The 27,168-nt window shown below is 44.6% G+C and overlaps 1 protein-coding gene across 2 annotated transcripts in view; it reads right to left on the reverse strand.

The window, feature by feature from the left end:
- Positions 1–27,168, reverse strand: part of WDFY4 (WDFY family member 4) — a 778,336-nt gene that overhangs the window by 105,598 nt on the left and 645,570 nt on the right. For both annotated transcript variants that reach the window (XM_069240880.1, XM_069240879.1), the window contains exon 52: positions 11,281–11,390. In XM_069240880.1, the coding sequence (XP_069096981.1) occupies positions 11,281–11,390 (110 nt within the window). The remainder of the gene's footprint in view (positions 1–11,280; positions 11,391–27,168) is intronic.

The raw sequence follows: 27,168 nt of genomic DNA on the forward strand, positions 1-27,168 counted from the left end.
TCACTTCAGATAACTCTAAGTATAAATGCTGAATTTGTATGGTTTTATGTGTGCACACTGTGAACCTAAATTGCATGCCTAGGGTCACAGTGATAGGGGATTAATCAGAGACAACCCCTATTTCAATTCTCGTATCCTTGAAAGTGGGGAGTCTTTCTCTAGCTACTATTCCCAGAGTTATCTTATAGATATAGAATGCTGTTCTTGGGGATGTTTCACAAGCCACATATCATACAGCCTCATATCTCTAATGATTATTGCCAGTCATGCCCTTGTGGGAAGTCATATCTGTTGGTCAACTTAATTAACCTATTATGTAGTAATGTGTTAAAATCTGAATCCACCAGCAGAGTTTCTAGGTGGAAAAGTGCTGTACAAAAATCATTCCTAACTTCCTTTGGGCCATACATTGCGAACACTGTAACAATTTGATCTCCTGGGCAACCCTCACTTCTACCGCCATTCCCTCCTTGCAATTGGTAATTGAATCAAGGTGAAACTTCAATCCCTCCTCAATAAGTTTGAAATCCCCCTGATGTTAGAAGTAAAGTCACCATGAAATTGGTTAGGGTACCAATACGACTTACGTATTGAAGCATCTCATTTTAGTAGATGCTATTCTTGCAACAGTGCCATGCTGATCTCTTGACTGTGTAGCCACTTCAATATTGCTCACCTCTTCAGCACATTTAAGGAGATTCTAAGTAGGTTTGTCATTACGAAGTATTGTAAATCGGCAAACCAAGGCTTTGTGTATGCTAGCCTTCCTGCTGTGTGTGAGTCCTACTATATGTGGGCAGCATTTTTGCTAGAGGAGCAGCTTTGTGAGGATCAGTGCCATGGGTGCACAGCGTGAATTGAATGAATGCCCTGAACCACAACTTAGCATTATTAGAATCTGGAACAAACATTCCCAGTGCTTTTAACCAGTGTTAGCAACTATAACATTTTGAAAACGTCATCGTGCGCCCCCCACAAGAAGGGCAGGGCCCCCTACTAATATCCTAAATCCTTTGAATGGTAGAGCAACCTACAACCACCTCTGCCGTAGATCATCTATGGGCCATGATCAGAGGAGTCAACAGGGCATTAAACCATATTGCCATAATTTCAAGTCTAGCCAGAGTACCCTTTCAGGGATAGGAAGGGACAATGTAAATAATGGCAATTCAGTGTTGGCCAATGAGTTGGGAATTGACTCTATTGTTGCTTTCAGCCAACGTTGTTCTCTTTTCTATGCTCTGCGGACTTTTAGTCACCTTTGGTAGTGTTGTTGGCTCCTTTTCTGCCTTCTGGAGCTGCAGTGCCACACAGCCCTTGTAGGCCCAGAAGTTGCAAGGCTTGTCTTTGGTCAAGTATTGAATGGGTAGTTGCTTCCAAGGTGAATAGAAAGTAAAATGGATAACCCCATTTGTATGGGAATGATTTCCGGTGGACTATGGTGGGAATATGTTTAATTTCTGATGTAGCTAATGGGTGGCAAAAACCCTAAGGCCCATATTTATACTTTTTGACGCTAAACTGCGCTAACGCAGTTTAGCGTCAAAAAATTTAGCGCCGTCTAACGCCATTCTGAAGCGCCATGCGGGCGCCGTATTTATGGAATGGCGTTAGCCGGCGCAAGCAGACCGGCGCTGCCTGGTGTGCGTGGAAAAAAACCACGTAGACCAGGCAGCGCCGGCGTAGGGGGAAAATGGCGTTAGGGCGTCTTAAAATGGGGCAAGTCAGGTTGAGGCAAAAAAATCGCCTCAACCCGATTTGCGCCATTATTTTCGACGCCCAGACGCCATTTAAATGACTCCTGTCTTAGTAAAGACAGGAGTCATGCCCCCTTGCCCAATGGCCATGCCCAGGGGACTTATGTCCCCTGGGCATGGTCATTGGGCATAGTGGCATGTAGGGGGGCACAAATAAGGCCCCCCTATGCCACACAAAAAAAATTAAAAAATATAAAAAATTATACTTACCTGAACTTACCTGAATGTCCCTGGGGTGGGTCCCTCCATCCTTGGGTGTCCTCCTGGGGTGGGCAGGGGTGGCAGGGGTGGTCCCTGGGGGCAGGGGAGGGCACCTGTGGGCTCATTTTGAGCCCACAGGCCCCTTAACGCCTACCCTGACCCAGGAGTTAAATAGTGGCGCAAATGCGGGGTTTTTTGACCCGCCACCTCCCGGGCGTGATTTTTGCCCGGGAGTATAAATACGACGCATTTGCGTCGCCGTCATTTTTTTAGACGGGAACGCCTTCCTTGCATCTCATTAACGCAAGGAAGGCGTTCACGCAAAAAAATGACGCTCTTTACTCATACTTTGGCGCTAGACGCGTCTAACGCCAAAGTATAAATATGGCGTTAGTTTTGCGCCGAATTTGCGTCGAAAAAAACGACGCTAATTCGGCGCAAACGGAGTATAAATATGCCCCTATGTCTCTTGTCTAGTTTAATTAGAAAGTCATCGATTTCAGATAGGCTATGGCAAAAGAGTGACAACATGTTGTTCCTTGTCTGTGCTGGCGATTTCAGGGTTGATGCCTCTGATTCTAACATTGTTCTTCTGGTAACGATTGTTACCATCTTCAACAAGTTAGAATACTGTCTTTTCAGTTCCGATTGTCACCATCTTCAACAAGTTAGTATACACTCTATTCAGTTCCGTCAACCTTTACCCTAGAAATGTTAGCCAAGTGCTGCTTCGTCACAAATGTTGTTTGTTCTATTTTTAGTTTTTTGAAGATTGTGGTCCAAATCAAAAATAGACTTCTCTATCACTTGTCTCAAGGAGGTCAGTTCTCACCAAAGTTCCTTGATTATGCAAATAAGCCCCTTGGTGCAGGAGACTGGGCTTTGGATTGGCCCAGGGGCTGTCATTATTTGCCTGTTCTTGAGTGCCCTGAGTGCCTGCTTGATAATTATTGTTCTTTTCTGTGAGCTTAGTAGGTCCTTAATAGCCAGTATTTTAGGCTGCTTAACTCTTGGTGGTGAATTAATGTCTATGAAGAACATTTTAAAATTACTTTGGGATGCCTTTACTTTGATGTAGTTTACTGTAGGGTATCTGAATCTCAAAAGCTGCCCCCCTTGCCAGAGCCAGATCTAACCATGGAACCGCGGTCTTTTTGACAGACTGCACAGGTTGCAAAGTCAGGGCTCTATGAAGGCTCTTTAATTGTTGAATGCAGGTCATTAAATTGTCTGGTAAGAAAGGTGTAATTCTGGCTCTCTGTAGCAATCCAAGTTGGGTTATATAAACCACTGACACCACTCTCGAAAATGGTAGGACCCTGTTATGAGTTGGTAGGGTGAACTTTAAGTCTATTGGATGCAAAGGATGGATTTAGCCTCTTCCTCCCAATCAACGCTCACCTCTTTTAAAGGCTGTTGAGCAGCACTCCATTCTCCAGTGGTCCACCTCTAGTGCTGGCAACCACTTACAGTAGAAGTGATCCACTGGGAGGCCGTTTAAATCACTGCTTAGGCCTCAACTCTTTGTCTAGTAGCGCCAGAAGCCCCTCACCCATCTTATATCATCCAGAGTGATCTAAGTGCACCTGAATTCCTCTGGATCCTACTACGTGCCAAATACACAATCCAAGCGCTGCTGCATCTGGACTCTTGAAGGACAAGGGAGTATACCCCAATGCAACTCTCTCAGGCTCAGCACCATTCATATGCTTTGATGTCCCTGGCCAACCAGATACAGGCCAGGGTTCATCAGTATGTCTTCCCCTTGAGGTTTTCTGCACAGGGCGTCATTGTAGCGTGGATCATTTCCCTTCCCACAGATCACTATCCTCACTCCATTCCTCCAAGTCACGGGACGGCCAACTCAGCCACTTTGTTCGCTTTTTAGCAGTCATGTGTGTTTTCTATGAGACAGTCCTACATCTCCTGGCTTTCCCCTCAACAATTGATGGTGGGTCTGGTGTTAATTCTGGGAAACGCTGCCTGAGCGCAAGAGGTTCAACCACTGCTCCGAGCCAGAGCTCATCAAGGACGCATCTTGCTGAATCATCGTCCTTCCCATGCCACCCCACACAGACCACAGTTTAAAAAAAAAAAAAAGTTCCTACCATGCAGAAATATAGGACCAGATGTATGAAGATATGGTTGCCAAATACTAGTCGCAAATAACAACCAATATTTTTGTGACCACTAACTTATTTTGTGAACCAACCTATTATTGGTGGGTCACTTAGTAAAATAAGGACATAGAGTGGGTCACAATCTCACCTATCCCATTACTGTTCATAAGGTGGGTTGCAAATTGTAACCTTCCGCAATTGGTGGCCACTACAGGGACTTTAAAAAAAAAAAAAAAAAGTTTGTTTAATTGCAGTGGTCCCCTGGATCCCTGCCCACTATGAAAGAAAGTATTTTTAAACATTCACAAAGGAGAAGGGTCCCAAAGAGACTGCTTGCTCTTTGAAAATGGGTAAAACCTGCTTTGAAAAGTCATTAACCTGTCAATGGATTTTGACTGGAATTTCGGTTGCAAACCATTTATACATAGCATTCCTTATCAGTTTTGACGGGTTAGCCTACACACTACCCTTCTAAACTGTGACTCGGTATACATTTGTGAATCCATTTTGCGATTTGCTAAATACTTATTGAATCACAAAATGGGCTTAATACACACCATAAATCAATTTGCCAGTCATAAACCCAATGACTTAGCGGATCACAGGATGTGGAACCATTAAATAGCTTTCAGCATGTAGTCCAAGGACCGTCATCCCTGTGCTTACCCCATTTGGAACATTATAAAAGTCCATTGAAAAGGTGAAAACAAAATTCAATACAAGAAGCCAAACAATTTTTTTTTATTTGCACCTGCTTGTTCTTAAGGCATACTCTGCAGGGTTTGCCAAACTGTGGCGGGCTGAGCACAGAGTCTTTATGGAGGCCAGACTCTGCGACCAATCGCAGGGTTGGCTGCCCACAGAAAGTTTGGGTGTGAGGTCTGGTCAGAGGTGGTCTGGGCACAGTGTCCTGCCTGACACCAGGCCATGCGGCTAACTCCCACAGCACATGGCCAAAGGCAGTGCACATATGAAGTTAGGTGCTGGAAACGGTTAGGTGCCTGAACTGGCCACAGGCCAGGTCCTGCAGCCTACCACCGCTGCTCGTGGCCAAAATCATTGTGCAGAAAGTGTTGGTCACCTATTGCTAATGCTGGCTGCATGTGACTAAAAAACATGCGCACATCAGGTGTTGATTGCCCACTGGGCTAGGTGCAGGGTCTGCCTGGAGGACTGCCCAAGAAGGGTCGGGTACAGCATGACTTTGCCCCCCACAGAAGGTGAGATGCAGGGCCTGGCCAGAGGATGGGACCTACAGCCATGGGGATTGACTGGCCGTGGATGGTTGGCTGCTTGTTCTTTGGCTAATCCCTGCTGCACATGGCCAAAGATGGAGTTGGAAGCCCTTAGATTGCTGCACAGCATATATTGGTTGCCACATGCTGCTGAAACTCCATAAATAAGATTGAAAAGTTATAATAAGTTACCTACAAAATCAAATATAAAAAAGTTGTCTACAATTAAAAAAAAAAAAAGGAAAAAGGTTCTGTTATAAAACACACCAAAAAAACAAGATATAAAAAAACATTTTTTAGAAAACTACAAAACGTTTTCAGCACAAGAACACAAAACTGTCCTCCTTATTGACGACTGCTTGTCCTGAAGGCCTTGCGCTGCAAGGCTGGCCACCTGTGGCGGGTTGGATGCAGGGCCTCGCCAGAGACTTGGCGATGCTGCCTACCCTACTGTAGCATGTGAGAGGGGGTTGGCTGCAGAGGTTTGAGGCAGTGCCCGTCCACAGACTAGGCCACGGAGCCTACCCAAGCTGTACATGATTAAAGGCTCTGGGCAGCGGGGGTTGGCCAGCATTGGTGGGTTGAGTTCAGAGTCTTGTCATAGACAAACTTTGCCTTGCATGACTGAAGGATGTGTGCAGTGGGAGCAGCTCAACTGGGTTAGCTGCTTGATTCAGGTCCTGGCCTAAGACCAGCCTTTGCAGCCAGCCACCACTGTGACAGCTACAAATTGTGCACTGGTCGCACTGGTCATTGTGTAGGGCTGGGTGCAGAGTCTGTCTGTAGGCAAAGGCCTGTGGCCAACCCCTGCTGTTCACAGATGAACGCTGTGCACAGTGGGGATTGATCAACCGCGGGCATGGGTGGGGGCTTGGCAGAAGTCCAGGCCTGTGCCCACCTCTGCTGTGCATTGCCAAAGGACTCATGTAGAAGAGATTGGTCGCTTGTTGAAGGATGTGTTCATAGGTAAGCTGTATGCCAGGCCATGCAGTCAAACCGATTGAGCACAGCTGATGAATGTCTGTGGGTTGGGTGCAGCCACTGAGGCCAACCATAGCTGTGCAAGTCCAGTGGCCGTGTGTGGTGCAGATTGGTCACTCATGGTAGTTTAGGTGAAAGGTCTGTTCATAGACCAGGCTTTGCAGTCACACTCTGCTGCACCTCTGGAAGTGAGGATTGACTGCCCACGGTGGGTTAGTACATGGCTCTGGCTGCAGGTCAAGGCCTGAAATTCAATATGTGGATTATGATCACATAGAAATTCAAAGAAAAAAAAGTTAAAGTACTGTTATGGTTGGCTTTGCTTGTCAGAACTTAACATATGATTAAAATACCTCCGAAGTTCACTAAAAAACACAGTTAATGTGTAGTTATTTTTACCTTTGGCTACCTGTGAAGGGTTGGGTACAGATACTAACACCTACTGTATAGGGCTGCTGTCCATGCGCAGTGGGGGTTAGCTGCTTGATTCAGGTCCTGGACTAAGACCAGCCTTTGCAGCCAGCCACCACTGTGACAGCTGAAAATGGTGCACTGGTGGCACTGGTCATTGTGTAGGGCTGGGTGCAGAGTCTGTCTGTAGGCAAAGGTCTGTGGCCAACCGCTGCTGTTCACAGATGAACGCTGTGCACAGTGGGGATTGATTACCCGCGGGCTTGGGTGGGGACTTGGCAGAAGTCCAGGCCTGTGCCCACCTCTGCTGTGCATTGCCAAAGGACTCATGTAAAAGAGATTGGTCGCTTGTTGAAGGATGTGCTCATAGGTAAGCTGTATGCCAGGCCATGCAGTCAAACCGATTGAGCACAGCTGATGAATGTGTGCAGCAGGGGTTGGCTGCCTGTGGAGGGTACTCCTTGATCAACCCCTGCTGTACACAGTCAAAGACTGTGCATAATGTACGTTGGTCATCACAGCGGACTGGCTACAGGGCGCACGGCCTGGCTTTGTGTCTAACCTCCACTAAACATGGCTGAAAACAGAATATTGATACAATTAGATAATGTCACCAATGAGGTTGAGATGTTATCAGTGACATCATCAGTGATATCATTTAACATCACGAGTGAGGTCATATACAAAGTCATACCCAGTGCATTACAGTGCTCTAAGTTATGGTTAGTTTCTTAAAAATGAAATAACTGGTGAATTTTAGCAGTTTAAAGGGTTTGTGTTTTAACCATAACTATGCTTCAACTGTGTTCTTTTTCACAGAATTTTGGAGATTTATTTAAACATGCCTTAAATTCTTGTGCCCAAAGCCACTCATGACTATACTTTCAACTTTGTTTTTCTGCGGTGGCTCCCCTGTGTAGTTATAGATAGGCCCATGTTTCCATAGCAATTGGATTTTTGGTTTAATAATAACTTTGGTGCTGTTTGACAAATCGTTACAAAACCTTCCAACAAAAATCTCTTCAACCTCAGCTCCTTCCTGGAAAGTTTAATATATTACAAAACAGGACTCGCACATTCACGGGCCACTCGGAATTTGAACTGCCCATCTTTGTGCTGGCAGACTAATTGTATAAGAGGCAAATAGCGATGCTGCACACCCACACGCCTGCACGCCCTGCCATGCCACAGGACCTCCTGAAAGAGTGTATCTGGTAACTGTTTGATCTGAAAGCTAACCTCTTACTATTTCATTTTTCCACCTTACACATTTCCCACTCTGCTTTGTTGTTTCTGTTGTGTAGGTGGGACTGTTTACTCACTATTGAACTCTGTTTGCCTAATGCTCTTAGAATTTTCTTTGTCCTATCAATCACTGGATAACTTTGAAATCTTTATAATTTGACAGTTTCCAGTAACCTTTTTTGCCATTTTGGATGGATATTTTTTCTACTCTTGATAGCATCAGGCAGGGGTCAGGAAGCACAGCGCATCGAGTGGTTGTTTGGGTGCCAGCCTCCATGGTGCATTCACTTGGGATCTCTGCTTGCCAAACCTAGAGGGCACTGTAGTTTCCAGTGCTCACTCGTGAGTGAAATAGAAATGTTAAAGGTTTTTAGGACCCTGGGCAAGACATATTGTCGGGCTTCCGGGTGCAGTTTTACTGCCCATTTTTTGCCAATCGACGCTCACATGATGCCAAACAAACTTTTTAAAAAATGTGGTTCACACAAACAGTTGAACTATGTATTTCCAGGGCACCAAAAAAACCTCAAGACGCCACTGGGCAAAGCGGAAAAGATTCCGAGGTCGGGGTAGACAGAGAGGAGAAAGGTTGAGATATGGAAATAGACTGAGGCAAGCTAGATAAATAGAAAGTTTCGTTTTCTATGGGGCCCATTGGAAGGTGGGAACCGTAGGCACCTACCCACTTTGCCCATGCCTAAAATGTCTCTACCCAGCGGTCTGCCTTTGTTGTCACAGCTAAAAAGTCAGTCAACCTCAGCTGATTGTTTGTTTATCAGATGTCCAGCATGCTACAATTCAGATCTGACCTTCGGGTTTGTATATGAGTCCATCTTTCTATATGTGCGTTGGGTTTGGCACAGGTTGCTATACACACCTCACTTTTCCATCAAAACTTGAATCAGCTCCTGTTCAAAGGTAGCTCATTTGGTCTGTCAGATTTGGCATTTAACCAGTATCTAATCTGTGAAAAATATAAGTGCAGGGGCCCAACGCTTTTCTTAGGATCCACCTGATGGTAAGGCTGAATGTCATGGTTGCCGCATACCATGGCCATCTAGTCTTGACACCACATCATCCCTCGTCTTGCACCACTCTTCTATACCTGCTTCCTCTTGCCGGTGCTTAATTCATAAAACAATAAGTACAGGGACCAAAGATTTGCCTAGAATTTTGTGGCCAGTGCTAGCAATGGTAAGGGTGCTGAACACCAGGTTTGCGTAGTCTTGATTCCATCTCTACCTGTTTAATTCACCTCCATGCACTCCCTGCCTCTTTATCTCGCCTATGGAAGTTCGTTATCATCCCTGCTTTCTCCCTTTGTCATATTTTGTCCATCTTTCTCTTCCTACTTCTTTCCTCATTTTGTTTGTTTTTCTCTCTTGCTCTGGCTCAAAGCCTATTGAGGAAAAATGAGTGCTGGCTCCCATAAATCAGTGCCGGGTGGACCCCACCTGGAACCACCACCTAAAATTAAGCACTGCCTTTTTGTCTCATTCTTAAGGGTTTTTCTAGCCTGGTCACTGCTTTCCTATCTTTATCTTCCTTCTTTCACCCTTTACTGACTGTATTTCTCTTGCTTTGGCTTCAAATCTGGTGATGAAAATGAAGTCCCTGTACACAAAAGTATGTGTCAGAGCCCACCACCTGCAACCACTGGCACAAATTAAGCACAGAGTTTAACATTCAAGTAATGGAAAAGGTAGTGTAACGAGAAAACGCTGAAGGAACAAACAGTGCTTTCCTCCAACTACACATTCAACACCTTTTGTGAAATGGTTGACCTTGGATGAGAAGGCGAGTATGTCATAGTTTCTTTGTCAGTGATAACACTGTCTCTCATTGATCATATCATTAACATTGCCTAATGTGACAATTCTATCAGACAACTGAACAACTCCGTAGCCGTGTTTTTGTTCATTCAATTTTCATAATTATACTTATCAATTGACCAGCTATTTAATGTGCTATTGTGGCTCCTAATCTCATCATTGGTAAATTCCAGTAAATGTGCTCTGGGAGTGGATTTCAACTGTATTCTTCTGAACAATTTAGAACACAACTTTGTTTACTAAAGGGAGTTCTGCAGAAATATTCATTTCAGGAAATGCCACTTAAGTGTTTGGCCAGCTTTGACCCAGATAGTGACATTGTTCTTGGGCAGTGCGTAATGGGTCTTGCTAGTCCCCATTGCTCCAGGAAGTCTTCAGCCTTCAGAGTAAATACTATAAGACGGAATGGCAGTGCTTAATTTGTATTTAAAAAAAAAAAAAAAAAGTGTCAGGGCTCTCATCAGAAGCCATTGTAGCTTTCACCACACATTGATCCAATGATAATATTAACACAACTACTAACAATTATACTCCTACAAGTGCGACTTTTCGGACGATTGCAAGCACCTAAGCTATGAGAATGGCTTGGGCAGTCGATAATAGTCATTTTTAATGTATATTGAATTAATTAGCAACTGTTATTACTCTCATCTTTAAATTAGACAAGCCCCCATGTTGGTAATTAAGTGCTGGTGCTGAGAACCGGAAACCACCGGCTCAAATTAAGCACTGGTGAAGGGGCCTTCAGTACAACAGAGATGATATTTAAGGAAATAAAATCTGAAACAACGGAGCTTGGGCAGCCACCGCCTCTGCTCTTGATAACGCACTTTTCATCTTCAGCAGCTCTCATGATGCTAACCTCCAGAGGACCAATCGGATTTGTAATAAAAAGATTACCCGGATTAAATAGAAATAATATATACACAGCAAACCCTGTTAGGGACGAAAATCTAGTTACAGATATTACCGGGGAGAAAAATGTGATTCTTGCACGCGCCGTCTGATGCCTTTCTGGGGAGGGCCAAGAGGGGGGCTACGGCTCTTTATTCTCCCTTCCACCTATTAAATATACATGCCAATCGCTTTAATGTATTACAGGCGCTTTAAACGTAACTCTGTATTATTCATAAGCAAAGCAATAACTGATTTCAACATATTAATACGTTTGTTTGCATATTTATACGCATATTGGTACAAAAATTAACGGGGCGCATTCCTCTAGGAACAGAGGGAAGAGGCACAGAAGCACCAGCAATGCCATGAAAGTAAGCTGGCAGTAAGGCCCTGCTCCTAGGCCTGATTTTCGCAGTTACAGCACCAGTGGTGCCAGGTAAGGCTCAGATACCTAACAGCACTGGAGGCAAGGTACTTCCCGAAGACTCTGAGCGTGTCAGATACTTACCTACAGTCAAGAAGGGGGCTCAAGACACCTTCAGATAATATCTACAGCAGTGGTATAATGGATTGGCCCATATAGGCCCCATCACCTACTCACCTGCAAGGAGCACAGGGTACTTGTGAAGGGCTCCAGGCGCATCAGGTAAGAGGCCACAATGCTTGCAGAAGAGTAGTGTGTGCAGTAGTGACACTGGACCGGTAGCTCCCCTGAAATGAGAATAAAGGCCTGAAATTAGGACAACAGGGACTGATATGAAGGGTCCTCTGGATGTTCAAGACCAGAAACCGGGGCAAAAATAATTGTTATGATCAAAGTGATTAGGAGTGAGCGGGATTTTTATGGCTTCGGTACTTAATATATCCCAAATAAAAGGAGAAGTGGAATTCAACGAGAATGGCCTCCCAGGCCCTTTTTCTCTTTATTTTTTATTTTTTATTCTTGGGTGTATTTATCTATTTCAAGAACCTACCAAGACTGCAAGAGATGCTGCACATTATTTAGCAAAGGCTGCACCCACGAACACTGCACTAGGCTATAATATGATGCAAGTGAGTGGCGAATTCGGCACAAACAACAGGTAGCACAAACTCATACATCTCTAAATGACATCAGCTAGAGGTATGTAATGCAAACTTATAGTTTCACGTCCAAAATGTAATTGGCAAGTGCTCTCCTGGAAGCATCCACTGTTACACTTAAACACCCATTACTACGACATGATCTTCAAGAATAACTTTAAATCGCAGGAATTTTAGGCAGGAGAATACAAAGACAAAAAAGGGAAATTAAGCAGACGAAAGAGCCATTTTAGACAAGATTGGAATAGAATGGATGCATGTTCACGGGGCTACACTGCGAGTTTATAGGAAGATGAAGAAATAACCAAAAGACTGGAAACAAGTAATTTCTGAGACATTTTGATAGCATATTATGGACTGAGGAATGTTATGTACACTGCAGAAGACATAGGAGTTGTGAGTGATATTTGTGTCTTAAACTGCAGTACACGCAAATACTCTAGGCTTACTGTTGACATTCACTAGTAAATCATGAAAGAACAAGGGACTACAAGATGAAGTCGCAGTAAAATATTTCTGTGTCCGGCCCCTGGTCAATAGTCCTTGAACAGAAGAGAGGTTTACCGCAAGGGAATACATCCTGGAATAGGGAAGGAACATTAAACTTTAGTGGCAGTAGCACCAAAAATCTAGGGCCTGACGTTTTTGCCCAGGGCTTTACGTGGGATAACAAAAAAAGTGGGGGTCTCTAAAAGGGGTGTGGTCTATCTAATTATAGGTGTGGCATAATTTCTGTGATTTCCATAGTGAGCCATTCAGTTGGTATATTGGTACCTCCCTGAGCTTTCACTTATTGCATCAAGATACATAACACGACAACTGGCTAACACCTAAAACCAGCCAGGACTACTAGTTTTGTCAATTGTTGTCTCTGTGCGCTCTGCAGACAGGCCATGGGCTGGAACGCCATGTATTCCGAACTCCTTTTTGACTCACTGACAGGCATTATAGGAGACTCCCACTGCCACCAGCCTCAACTCCAGAGCTCTCAACTTGGCTGGTTATTAACACCTCGGGGTGACTTTGTATAAAATATGCACTACACAAAAAAATACACAAATACAACATCCTTAATATAACTAACACTCTTATGGAGTGCAAAATTAAGTAGAATGTGAAATATAAACAGAAACTAAATCAATGACATGGATTACTTGACATTTTTTTACATTCATTGTTCAGAAATCGTCAGTGTTTTCACTAGTCAAATTAAGGACATGAATAGAGGGACCAATAGGGCCCGTTTCAGTGTCTGTTTTAAACTACTACGGAGTCTGAGACACGTAGGGACACGGTCACCTTAACCCCTTTTACTTCTAAGCCTTAACCTATTCCCCCGTGCTAAGCCTTATTGTTTGGCTATTTGGGGTAATATGCGCTTAGGCCCCCATAACATTTTTTCAGATAAGCTATGCATGCCAAATTTGTGTCCTTTTTTCCAACATCCTGAGGGTTCTAAAAGGTACCCAGGGTCTGCAGATTCCCCTGGAGGGGACTGAGTAATTTGCCAAAATACAGCTATATTTGTTTTTTTGGGGGGGGAAATGGTGAAAAAGTTCTGCAGAAGAAAGCATCTGTGTTTTTCCCTGCAAATAGCATCAACAAAGGGTTTGAGGTGCTAAAATCACCATATTCCCATCTAACAGGAACAAACAAAGTAGAATCAGAAAACCACATTTTTCAACAAAGTTTTGGCATTTTACTGGGACATACTCCAGTTTTCCTATTTTTTATGCTTTCAACCGCATTCCAGTTAGTGACAGAAATGTGTATGAAACTAATGGTGGATCCCAGAAAGCTGTACATTTCTGAGAAGTAGACAAAACTCTGAATTTATCAAGTGGTCATTTGTGTAGATGCTTCAACATTTTCCTATAGAAAGTAACAGTTGAAACAAAAAAATATTGAAATTGAGTTGAAAAAAACAGCCATTTCTGTCTACATTTTTATCTGCACTTTTTCCAGCTATGCCAAATTTTCAAAGGCAATATACTGTTACATCCGCTGGACCCTTCTGGTTGCAAGGACATACAGGGCTTGAAGGTTTCACCAAGAACCCAAGGTATCCACAGCCAATAAATTAGCTGCACCTCACAATGGGTTTTCATTGTGTAGGAGGTATACAGGAAATCATTTTGTAAAATATAAAGAGAAAAAAATAGGTATCAAGGAAACCTATGTATTTCCAAAATAAATGGGCACAACATATGGAGTTTAGAAGCACAGGTTTATTGCACATCTCTGAATTTGTGGGTACCCGTACTAGCATGTGAATTAGAGGACATTTATCAAAATGACCTCTTTCTTACACACTGTCTTACATTTGGAAGGCACAAATGCAAAGAAAGACCAATGCTAATAACACTTGTTCTGCTATTCTGTATTTCCCAACATCTCTCGATAAAAATGGTACCTCGATTGTGTGGGTAGGCCTAGTGCCCATGCCTAGTGCCCGTGACAGGAAACAGCCCAAAACACAATGTGGACACCACATTTTTCACTGAAAACAGGCCCTTTTTTGCAATTGCCTATCTGTGGATTTTGGGTTCTAGCTCAGCCAACACCTATGAAACCTAGCAAACCTATACATGTTTTTAAAACTAGACATCTAGGGGAATCGAGGATGGGGTGACTTGCATTGCTCTTACCACATTTTGTGACCCAGAATCCCTTGCAAACCTCAAATGTTGACTACAAAAACACATTCTCTTCACATTTCTGTGATGGAAAGTTCTGGAATATGCACAAAGCCTCAAGCATTTTCTACCCAGCATTCTCCTGTGTCTTTTGATGAAAATGCCACATCACTCGTATGGGTAGGCCTAGTGCCCATGACAGGAAATGGCCCAAAATTCAACATGGATCCATCACATTTTTCCATGCAAAACTGACCTGGTCTTTGCAAAGTGGTTAGCTGTGATTTGTGGGCTCTACCTTAGCTGGCACATAGGGAAACCTAGCAAACCTGTAAATTTTTTTAAACTAAGCACCCAGTGGAATCCAGGATGGGGTGACTTGTGTGGCTCTCACCAGGTTCTGTTACCCAGAATCCTGCAAGCCTCAAAATTTGTCTAAAACAAAAAAACACATTTTCCTCGCATTTCTGGTATGGAAAGTTCTGGAATCTGAGAAGACCCACAAATTTCCTACCACCCGGCGCTCCTGTCAGTCTCCTGATAAAAATGATACCTCACTTGCTTAGGTGGGCTAAGTGCCTGTGACAGTGAAGGCCCAAAAACATGTAGAAATTGAGAGGGAACCAAAGCAGGCCCAAAGGGCAGTTTTTTAGTCATACATTTTTAGAGTGATTCTGTTCTGGGCACCAACACTAGTGGGGCAGAATTTTTTTGGGTACAGATTCGGCAATACTAGGTGGTAGGAATTTTGTGGGTTCGTACAGATTCCGGAAGTTTCCATCACAGAAATTTAGAGAAAATACATTATTTCATGCAAAGTTGGAAGTTTGCAGGGCATTGTGCGTAGGAAAATGGGGTGGGGTGCATGTGAAGCACACCACCCTAGACTCACTTAGAGGTTTAGTTTTCAGAGGTGTCTGGGAGGTTTTTCCAGATGGCAGCATCCCCAAGTCCAAAAAGTGCAGCTGATCACCATTGTAAGTGGGACAATATTGGGAGTTAGCCAAGTTCTCTTTGCCCATACGTAAAATCAAAACCCAGAAGAGTCAAATGTCCTCTTGCTTTCCATTGGGATGGAATGCTTCAGACTACGGGGAGGAGGAGCAGAACTACTGTTACCCCCGTTAGTAGGGGTGGGGGGCATAACAGTGCCCAGGGTGGTGGGCAACTCCACCCCTCTAATTGTTTTTTGTAATTCCCTGATGTCTAGTGGGCTGTCAGCCTCCCCCCCACAAGAGGTGGAGGGTGGGGTCAGAGGTAATTAGCCCATCTGCCCAAATGTAGGGCAGAAAGACCTTGTCCTCATTTATTTGTGGTGGTGGCATGGCCTTGCCTCCACCCCTCTTTTTAAAAAAAAAACAAAAAAAAAACCTTACTTGGTGTCTACTGAGCTTTCTGCCCTCGAGGGGCAGATCAGGCAGAAAGTCTGTTGCCTTTTTCGAGTGGCCCATTCTGGGCAGCCCCCATCTCCTACACAAAAAAAAAAAAATAGGCTCTGGTGTCTAGTGGGCTTTCTGTCCCCCTGGGGTGCAGATCAGGGGGCAATAACCCCCATCTGCCTCCTGGTGGGACAAAAAGACTGTGCCCATTTGTGTTTGGAAAGGGTGGGGGCACTCTCATGGCTGTTTTGGGCAGCCCTCCAGCCCTACGTAAAAAACAAAACCCTGGTGCTTAGTGGGCTTTTTGCCCCCCAATCTGGGTGGGGGGGTCAGATCGGGGGCTATCGCCTCCATTTGCTCCCAGGAGAGGCTCAGAAAGACTGAACCAAATTTTGGGAGGGGTGGAGGCATTACAATGCCTATTTAGGGCAGGACCCACCTCTATATGTATATAAGAAAACAAATCCCAGGCTTCTAATGGGCCTTTTGCCTTCCCGGGCATAATGACTGTAAATGCCATAAAAACATTCGGGAAGCAAAAGCTCTTGCTCAAGAGAATGCTCTTGTGAAGTGGAACCCTACTTGGGCAATTCCCAAGCAGGGATCCACTTTAGAGGGGTATTAGTCTAAAGGCAAGATTCTCCCCTTTCCAACGATACCTCTCCCATCTGGATTGGTGCTCGGGGCTGGGATAGCCCCACCAGCACCGATGCAGAAAAAGTGAAATGAGCCAATCAGCTCATTTCACTATTGTTTTCAGAGAAATTACATCAGCGTGCCATGTGCGCCGATTGTCATTTCTTTGAAAATCAAAAACAGTGTTGGGAGGTGGGGAAGCTGTTCCCAACTTTCAGAGGCTGTTTTTAGCAGAAGGAAATCCCTCTGGTACCCACACCAGAGGGATTTCATGGCTCATGTGCCATGAGGTCTGGGGGCTGTCTGATGCACACAAGCAGCGTGACCCTAGACGTCCGAAGCACGGAAAGGGTTAAAGCCCTGGTTATATCCATTCTGTGTCTGATTTATAATGGTCCTAATTCATTGCACGCTGGAGCCAGAACACAGTCTGCGACCTGATGAAATGCAGACTTACAAAAGTAAAAGGTAACCTGGCATCTGCAGACTTCCTAGTCCAACTTCAGGAATGGAAATAATGAATTTGCATTTTAACAAGTATTGGCAAAGCCAATAGGTCTTGCCTATACATGAGTTACTGGCTTAGCAATGTTTATGCCATGTGGTACACCAGGGTGGCTGCTTTTCAGCATTGCTAAAAGTTAGTGGTGTGTCAGAGTGGAGTGGGGGTAGTGGTATAGAGTGGATTTGGGTGAGTACAGTGTGGAAGAATGGAGTAAGGGGAGCAGAGTGTTGTAGAGTTGAGGGGAGTAGGGTTCAGTGGCAGACAGTATTGTAGCATACAGTGTCGTAGACTGGAATGGTGTAGAGTGAAGTGGGGTGGGGTGAAATAGGGTAGAGTGGGCTGGGATGAACTGGAGTAAAATGGCGTGGATTGGATTGCGGTAGAGTGGGGTGGATTGGAGTGGGTGGATTAAATTAGATTAGATTGGGGAGGGTAGTTTGAATTGGAGTGATAGGACTCGGTGAGGTGGATTGGGGAATGGATTGGAGTGGAGTCGCTTGGAGTGGGGTGAATCAGAATGGGATGAAGTGGAGTGGGTGGATTAGATTGAACTGGAGTGGGGTGGACAGGAGTGAGGTGGATTTGATTTGTTGGATTGGAGAGGGTGGGTTGTATTTATTGGATTGGAGTGGGGCTGATTGGACTGGAGTGAGATGAATTGGACTAGAGAGGAGTGGATTGGATTGGACTGGAGTGGGGTGGACTGAACTGGGGTGGGGTGGATTGGACTGGGGTAGAGGAGGTGGGTTGGAGTACACTGGATAGAAGTATTGTATATTGGAGTGAAGTGTGGTGGATGGGAGTGGAGTGGGGTGAATTGGAGTGAGGTAGACTGGATGGGATGGATTGGATTGGAGTGAGTGGATTAAAATAGGGATTGGTGGGCTGGAGTGAATGTTGATTGGGGTGAGGTGCAGTGGATTGGATTGGGCTAAATTGGACTGGGGTTGATTGGAGAGGGGTGGATTGAAGAGGGGTGGATTGGATTACAGTGAGGTGGATTGAAATGGCGTGGACTGGATGAAGTGAAGTGAACTGGATGGACTGAAGTGGGGGTGGAATGGAGTTGGTGGATTGGATTGGAGTGTGGTGGGTTGAATCTGTGTGCGGTGGGGTGGACTGGATTTGAGTGGGTTGGATTGAGGTAGATTAGAATAGAGTGGGATGGGGTGAACTTGATTGATGTGGGGTGGATTGGACTGGAGTGGGTTGGATTAAGGTAGTTTGATGTGGAGTGTATTGGATTAGAGTGGGGAGTGGATTAAGGTGGACTGGATTGAACTAAAGTAGGTTGGATCGGAATGGGGTGGGATGTATTGGAATAGGGTGGAATGGACTAGAGTAGGGTGGATTGTACTGGAGTAGGGTGGGTTGGAGGCCGTGAGTTGGGCTGGATTAGTGTGAAGTGGATTGGAATATTGGAATGGGGTGAGTTGGACTGAAGTGTGGTGGATTGTGGAAGATAGGAGTGGGGTGGGGAGGATTGGGGTGGAGTGGGAGTGAGTGGATTGAATTGGTGTGAGGTGGAATGGAGTATGGTAGATTGGATTGGGGTGAATTGGATTGGTGTGGGGTGGACTGGATTGGAGTGGGGTGGATTCTGGTGGACTGGCATGAGGTGAACTGGGATGTAGCAGGTGGACTGGATTGGGGTGATGTGGACTGGAGCGGATTGAAGTGGGGTGAATTGGAGTGGGACAGATTGTTTCGGACTGGAGTGGGGCCCCTTAGAGTGGGGAAGAGAGTTTTGGACTGCAGTGGGGCAGATTGGAGTAAGGTAAATTTTTTGGATGGGTGTGGGGCAAATTGGAGTGGGGAATATTGTTTTGGATTGGGATGGGGCAGATGGGAGTGAGGCATATTGTTTTGGATTAAGTGGGGCAGATAGGATTGGTCCTGATTGTTTTGGATTGGAGTGGGGCAGATTGTTTTGTGTTGGTGTGGGGCAGATTGTTAATTTTGGAGTGGGGCAGTTTGTTTTGGATGGGAGTGGTGCAGATTGATCTGGATTGGAGTGGGGCAGATTGGAGTGGTGCAGATTGTTTTGGACTGTTTGGGGTGGATTGGAGCGAGCAGATCGCTCAGAATTGGAGAGGGACAGATTGTTTTTGAGTGGGGCAGGTTGTTTTGGGTGGAAATTGGACAGACTATTTTAGGTTGGAGAGAGGCAGAGTCGAGTGAAGCAAACTGGAGTGGGGTAGATTGGAGTGGGGCAGATTGTTTTGGACTGTAGTGGGGGAGACTGGAGTGGGGTAGATTAGAGTTGGGTAGATTGTTTTAGGATGGAGTGGGGCAGATTGTTTTAGATTAGAGTGGGGCGGATTGTTTTGGGTGGAGTGTGGCACATTGGAATGGGGCAGATTGTTTTGGGTTGGAGTGGGGCAGGTTGTTTGGGATTGGAGTGAGGCAGATTGGAGTGGAGTAGGTTGTTTTCGACTGGAGTGGGGCAGATTGTTTTGGATGGGAGTGGGAAAGACTGGAGTGGGGCAATTTGTTTTTGATTTGAGTGGTGCAGATTGGAATAGGGCCGACTGAAGAGAGGCAGATTGCTTTGGGTAGGAGTGGAGCAGTTTGTTTTGGATTAGAGTGAGGCAGATTGAGTCGGACAGATTGTTTTATATTGGAGTGGGGCAGATTGGAGCGGGCCAGACTGTTTTGGATAGAAGTGGGGCACAATGTTTTGTACTGGAGTGGGTGGATTGTTTTGGATTGGAGTAGGGCAGATGGGACAGATATGGTGGTTTGGTTTGGATTGGAATGGGGTGGGTTGGATAGGCCTGGGGTGGCTAGGTCTTGGGTGGATTGGTCTAGGGTGGATTGCATTGAGTGAGGTGGGGTGGACTGGTGTGGATTGGAGTGGGGCGGATTGGATTGTAGTGGGGTGGATTGGGGGTGTCCTGCACGATTATGTGTTAAAGCATAGTTTCCGAAATTACACATAAAAAAGAAACATAAATGCTTTTAATATTTAGAACAAGATAATTGTCATCTTTTGAGAACAATGGGCACAAACAAAAACAAAATAAGTGCAAAGTGATGAAGACTTGGCAAAATAAAAGAAACAAGCGAACTACAGAAAATAAAACTTTGCAATTTTGTTTGTCCTGCTGGGCATGTTTTTGTCAGTCGCACACCTTCTGTTGGCAGGGCCTTAGAAGTTAAAAAGAAGTACCTCAATCACGTTGGGAGAAGCGGAAGGGCACTGAGTACTTTGAATTAATCAGTGCTCGGTCCCTGCTCCACAGACGTAACGGAAAGATGCTTGGCCGGCAGTGACAAATAAGGAGGCTATAACTATAACTTCCATGCACCAAATGGTAAGCAATGGGCGAGTTCTAAGCCCACTGTGATTACAATAGTCTTGAAGAGACAGTGCATGCGATGTCTAGGGAAGACCTAAAAAGAGAATATGTATCTTGAACTAGTGATAAGCAAAATTCTGAGCAGTATGTTTACCCCATTGTGAAATATACCACAAATAGCAGAGCTTTTTCGTAAGTATTCTAAAACGAACTCTATGAGAATTTAACAGACATACAATAACCAGATTAAAGTATAGCCTTTCATTCTCCTTCATAGATTGTTGTCAAAAAAAAAATTTGAAAGACGAGAAGGAAGTAGGAAGGACAATTGTTCAGGAACTAACAGGTTTCAACGTCTGGGTGAACTGAGTTTACTCTGAAGAAAAGGTGGTGACAAGCGGGCCGCCAAACTGACATGTTCTTGGCTCAGTGCTCTTCAAACTATTGATAGGTAACCTTCAAGAAGATCTGAAGCCTGGGCCACACAACACTTCGGGTAAAGCGCCCTTCAACATGGGGGAGCGCGGCCCGTTAGTGGACGGGGCTTCCGAGGCCCAACGCTCCCCTTACACACTGGAGGTGCGCAAGGCTGGCCATTACTTGGGGGCGGAAGTATAATCAGGAAGGATCGTAGCGGTTGCGTTGGCCGCTAGCCAGATCCAGTCGCCGCGAACCAGTGGGGGGCTATTTAAGAGCCCCCCAAGAAGGCTCGTCCTTCTTTTCCGTTTGCGCCGGCTGGTTTCGTGCGGGGCCCGCAGTTTACAGGTGCGGCCCCTTTTTTACTCACCGTGATGAGCCATGCTATCTGTGCTGAGGCACTCAACACTCTAGCCTCTGTTGGTGGGAGATGGGTGAGTTCAGTGCACAAAGACGTTTCTGAGGACTCGTCTTGGGAGAGGACGCTTGCCTGCCCTGAGGGCCATCCAACACACCAGACTCTCTCTGCTGGTGTCAGACAACCGAACCCCACCCGCAGAAGAGAAAGAAGCGCAATGACATCCTAACACCCTGCTAATAAAAAGTATTTGGGCTTTTATACCCTCACTCCAGTTACAAAACTAACTCAATGTTCACTTATTTCTTTGTCGCAGTGCTTACCAGGATGTGCTAAAGGAATGCTACTCTCATTATCAGATGATCTTAAAGGCAGGAAAAATAGTTCAGGAGGTAGCAACCACAATTAAATAGTAAAGTGAAAACACAAATATCTGTAAAACCAGATAATAACTGTAGGGCACCAGATACCTGTTCCAAACAGAGTACTTTGGAGGAAACGACAGTGATGATCCCCAAATAGAAAAGTGATATTGCATCTGTCACATGTCATTATGAAAAAACTAGTTTAATCTCTATGGGTAAGCAGTGAGAAAAGCAGGATGTCTGACAGGACCCATATAGGGGTAAAATGATCAGAAAAGGAGATTATGTCTGTTTGTACCTATCAGTTAGTAGATCCTTACCAAGAGTTCTAGAGGGCACATCTGAATCCCTGTATGAAATTCTAATGTAAAATATGAAGAATCGTTTTATACTGGTTTGAGGGTTCATCTGAAGCACTGTATCCAGCTCTGTAGGTCAAAGAATTTGTAAATTGCAAAGCTAACTACACCACAGAGCTCGACATTTGAAGGAAGGATAGATAAGGGACGGCTGAGACACAGGTACGGTTGTGAGATGAGCAACTGGGGCGTTGCCATCGAAGAAATAGGGGGGAGTGGTGTCAGGAACTAGGCATAGGAAGAGGGATCATTCCTCATGTATGAAAGACTGTTAGTTCGCCATGCAGTGAGGTGCTGTTTAAAGTGGAGGGAGGGTGCCTGGTTGATTTTGGTCAGCGTGGTGTTCCAATTTTTGGGGGCTCAGCTGAAGAAACCTTGGTGTCTGATTTTTTTCTTTCTTGCATTTTGTGGTCTTTAATCTGGTGATTGTGCTGGGTTTTGCACGTCGGAGTGTTACAACACAAAACAAGGTGCTAAAGAGCACATTTGAGCAGTGCCAAAAACACCGAACACGATAAACTGCAACCAGAAATCCCCTCCGCCTGAAATACTTCCATTAAAAGCAGTAATGCAATGAAGACTTGTTCATAAATAAGGGCAGCACAGGTTGAAACATAACAGGATAAAGTGTATTGAGGGAGAAAGGACCTAAACATTTGTACTGCCATATTACAGTGATAAGAGTGATTACTTAACAGAATAGATGCACCCTTTCTCTGTTTTCCTCTAAGACTGTTAGGCACATTTCTAATGAGCACTGAACATGAATGAGTAAAACCCAATTTTTATTTGTGCCAATTGTAAACAAATGGGAATGTACAAAACACAAAAACACAGTTTTTTATCATAGTGCACCTTAAGACAGCAAGCTTCACATTGGGGGATGGAATATAAGTGCTTCTTATATTTGATTTGAACTAATGGGACTATCCTGCTTATATTGGGACTATAAAGATAAGACTGTGTTTACAAAATTGGATTCGCTGCATCTAAAACACATATAAACAACAGTCATGAGTTTGAAAGGCTATGGCGTGGCTTTGTTTATATGTAAGTGAAATTTGACTAGATGTATATAGAAGCAAGACATTATTAAGGAATTTTCACAAAAAGCGCTACATGCCTGATGTTTGGCAGATTAGGCTACCATATTATCAAAATCACAAAGTAATTATTTTCGAAGATCTTGGAGGAGCTGAGCCACCGCATATGAAGAATACTTTTTAGATGAGATGCCTGAAATGAGAGTGTTTCTTCTTTCGTTGTGAGAGAGCAGCAATGCTTGGACAGCAGTTCTAGAATCTTTCTGTAGAGGAATGGCTTCACTCTGAGAAGCAGGCATAGCAGAATCCAGGTGGCCTTAGTTTTGTGCATGTCAGTTTGAAATACGAAATCGGTTGTAGAATCGCGATGGTAGCGCAGACACTTGGCACTTTGGATGTGTTGTGGTCTTAAGCCATTTAAGTTTATTATGACAAGCATTTCTAGGCTGTACGTTAAATGCAGTCATTTGCGATGACCACAAACCCATGTTTGGGGAGTTTAGTGAGACTGTCCTTGGACATCAGGGCCTGGATGGTGGTGAGGCAGGTCTTCCATGGTTATTTTCTTAGTTTGATGTTACCTGAAGTTAGAGTTGAGTGACATCTACATATTGGTGGACTCTGACGTCTTTGTTGCCAATAAGACTTCTAGAGATTGAATGTATAATTTGAAAATCATTGATCGGAGGATGGGGTGCTGTAGTGCGCTGAATGTTTCTATCTAGGCAGTCTTTCGCATGCTTGTTTCCCTTTGGATCGGCTGGGATCTGTTCTTCAAATAAGATGCAAATCACTGTAGGATGATGGCTTTGAAGCCAGTTCTTTTGCCTGACTATACAGCACTGCTTAGTGATTCATTCTGTGGAAGGCCTCAGAAAGATCAAACAGGATAAAGAGTCACCATTGTTAGTGGTATCTGCTTGAATGGTGGCTGTCTCCATTCTGCAGAAAACTCTGAAACCTTATTGTCAGTCATGCACTGAATTTGACTATTTTCAGTGAGCTGGTTGTTTTTGGCCTTCAGCAGCAGCCCATCCGTATAGGGCCACGCTTCTACCTTTTTCCTGACATGAAGAGTATCTGTCAGGCTGAACAAAAGTCACCTGACAGATACTCTTCTGGTTCAGGTCAGGCAGCCAGGAGCTGGACTTGCGCTAAATGTGCAGACTCCTGGCTGCCTGAGCTGAACTCTGCTGAGCTGAAAAAGTCACAGCCCAGTTGGCATGTCCTCTTCAGCCTGGCAAAGCTGTCTGTAGGCCCTCCATCTCCTGACGAGGGGGAACATCACTGACTGCTTCAGAATTGGGTGCATCAGTTTTAAGCCCTGAAGTACCCAGGGCTGAGTGTCAATCAGTGTCACCTCATCAGAGTGGTATTGGGTCAGCAGTCTCACTGACCCCATCCCACTCTTCAACAAATTGAACTGCTGCCTTCCCTCACTGACTGGCCTTAGGTCAGCAAGTGAGGGAAGGCAGCAGTCCCAACCCTTCTGGGACCTCCTAGGTTTCCATATCGGAGCTGCTGAGGTACGTTTTATTTTTATGTTTTGTGCGTGCATGTGCTTATGAATGTATGTGTATTTGTTAGTGAGTGTTGTGAATGGGTGTGTGTGCGTATGTGAATAAATGGGTGTGAGTAGGTTTACATGTGCATATGTAACCTCCCCTCCCCTATCCCCCTCTCTCGTAAAATTACCGGCTGTCATTGTTCACCTTCTCGATGATTTGTTTTACAGGAAAGACAGGTGTCTTATCATTCAATAGTAAACTAGGTCATCTGGGTTTAGACTTAGTTTGGTAAGGAGAAGCAGTATATACCCTATTTTAAGGATATCCATGAAAGTATCATGAAGGAGGGATGCATTGATAGTGTATAATTGTGGCATGAGCACTTTTCAGATGTTTTATTTCTAAGTCAGAAAGTATGGGCTTGGCTGTGGGGTTTACACAGAGACTGATAATTTTGAAGAGTGTCTTGCTTTAGTTGGACACCTCATTGATGATCATTTTTATTTTAGGTTGCATTAACAGTGCAAGCACTGTTTCTTCAAGACATGTTGTTTACAATCAGTGGGCTTACAGCCATTGATCAGCTTCAGTATCACTCTCATTTGCCTTGTTACCGTTTGTCATGGCATGCGTTCCTCATGCCTTCTTATATTTGGCCCTCCCCTGGAGTATGGACCAAGTACCTGAGTCCTTCCAATGCTCCTGTTTTTGGAACTATTTTTTCATGCACTCCATATGAGTGCTTGAGATTTCAGCTTGTCTCCCATATCCCCACCCATCTTGTTTCTTTTCCTTCCCAGTGCTGCTCTGTGCTTCTGTGAAACCCCACCTGCACCAATATTGCGCTCTCTCGCCTCCTCACTCTCGGTATTCCTTCACCCACCCATTTTTGAGCTCTCACCCCCCCATATTCCTACTTCTTTTTCTCCCTAGAGTTTTTTAATGCACTTTGTTATAGCGCTGTTGTGCGCTTCCGTGAAACCCCCACCACACTTATATTGCTCTCTCCCTTTCTATATTCCTCCTCATTTCCTTCCATATGTTTTTCCCTCTCGCCCCCTCCCTCTATGCATTCCTCTTTTTTTTCTCTCTCTGTTTTTTTATGCACTTTGGTAAAGTGCAAACTAGGCACTGGAACGCTTTAGCTGAGCACAAGTTACATCACACAAGGTCACATTTATTTTGTAGGCACAGGAAGATTCACTGTTTTGCCCAGAATCACATGATTTAGAGTAGATGCAGAGACTCAAAGCAGGTTCCTTATATCCAAATTCGACAGCTCTGGGCATCACCCACACATTCTCTCTTTGTATCAACCCTTCCTTAGGACTGGGTAGTTGTATTGCTTGCACCGCCCTCGTGCTGAGTTGCTCGTCTCGCCTTCCAGACAAGATCGTGCTATGACGCTGCAAGTGCTGGTCGGACCTTAGAGCACTTTACCGCCGACTTTCAGGCATTCTGAACAGCAGCCGTGCTGCTATACAACTTGGCTAAAAAAACATCGGCAAAGACAATAGCTCTTGCATTGGCGAGACCTATCGGTTTTGCCAATCCCGTCTTTCTTTGTCACTGAGATGTTTTCCCAGTAATTATACATGCCAAAGCCCCAGATTTAAAGGAGGTGGAGGGAGGGGCCACAATTCCCAGTTTTTGAAGCCAAAAAAGACTTAATTTTAGCACCCCACCTAAAACTGCTTCCACTTGCATGGAAGTAAACTGCAAAAAGTAAATTCCTTTGCTGTATTTTCAAAATGTCAATTTTTCCTGATTTTAAATGTTGACATGTATGCTGTATACCCACATGCGTTTTCACAATATATGGATCTTATTGTATTTGTGCTTTGACACTTCTTTTCAAAATGTCTCCCAACCTGCATATGCTACACAGCTTTTTCAAGAAACTGCATGTTTTGTGGCAGAGGATTATTATATGTGTACATAAACTAGCCTCAACGGAATTAGCGTAGAGGACGCTTTTTAGCTGCTGTGGAGGCAAGTCTTTGCTAGGGCCATTGAAACTGAAAAGTCCTAATGGCTTATTCCTTTTTGAGGTCTCGCCTAAGGCAGCACACATGCACATTCACCTGCAAAAAATATTACATACAACAAGGGGTTTGGAGACCACTCATTGCTTACCATTTGTTGGTTTCATCGTCACTCTTTTTTTCTGCTGCCTAATTGGCCAGTGCATACCACCTTCACTTCCTCTTCTTTCATGTGTAGCATGTACCAAGTAGTTATTGCTTCATCTTGATTACTGTCCTTCCTCTGCTCGTGCTGTGATTGAGGTACTATTTTCTTCTTTCCCTGTTGTCCTTATCTGTGTTGCTTCTTCTACTCCCACCACCCTATCCGTGTTACTTCTGCCCCTGCCACCCCACTTATCCATCCTATTTCTTTACCTAACACCCCCATTCTTGTCTTTGTTTTTTCTTCACTCCGACCCTCCACCATCCTGTTGTCTGTGTTGCTTCTTCCCTCCCAAATTGCCTGTGTGGCATCTTGTCGATCCTTCCCACCCACTTCCCACAATCTCTTGTCATGTTGCTTCTTCCCTCCCATTCTTCTCCTGTCTTTGTTGCTTCTTCCCAATCTTGTTTAGTGTGTTGAACTCCCACCTACTGTAAGAAAAAACAACAGCTAAAACGTAGCCAGCGCTGGCCACTGTCATAGGTCTTTTTTTTACCCTCCCATTGTTGGTGTTGCTTATTTCCTCCCTTTCGTTTTTGTGTTGCCTGTTCCCTCTCCTCTTTCCTCCTGTTTTTCAAACTGCCCCCCCACCTGCCGTATGAAAAAAAGCACTATGATGCAGTCAGTGAATGCAACGTCATAGCATCTTTTTTCTAACTTTTAGCCATGCTCCACAGCAGGAGCAGCACTGCTTTGCAATATCGCTAA

Source organism: Pleurodeles waltl, chromosome 6, assembly GCF_031143425.1.
Source record: "Pleurodeles waltl isolate 20211129_DDA chromosome 6, aPleWal1.hap1.20221129, whole genome shotgun sequence".
In the NCBI taxonomy this organism is placed as follows: domain Eukaryota; kingdom Metazoa; phylum Chordata; class Amphibia; order Caudata; family Salamandridae; genus Pleurodeles; species Pleurodeles waltl.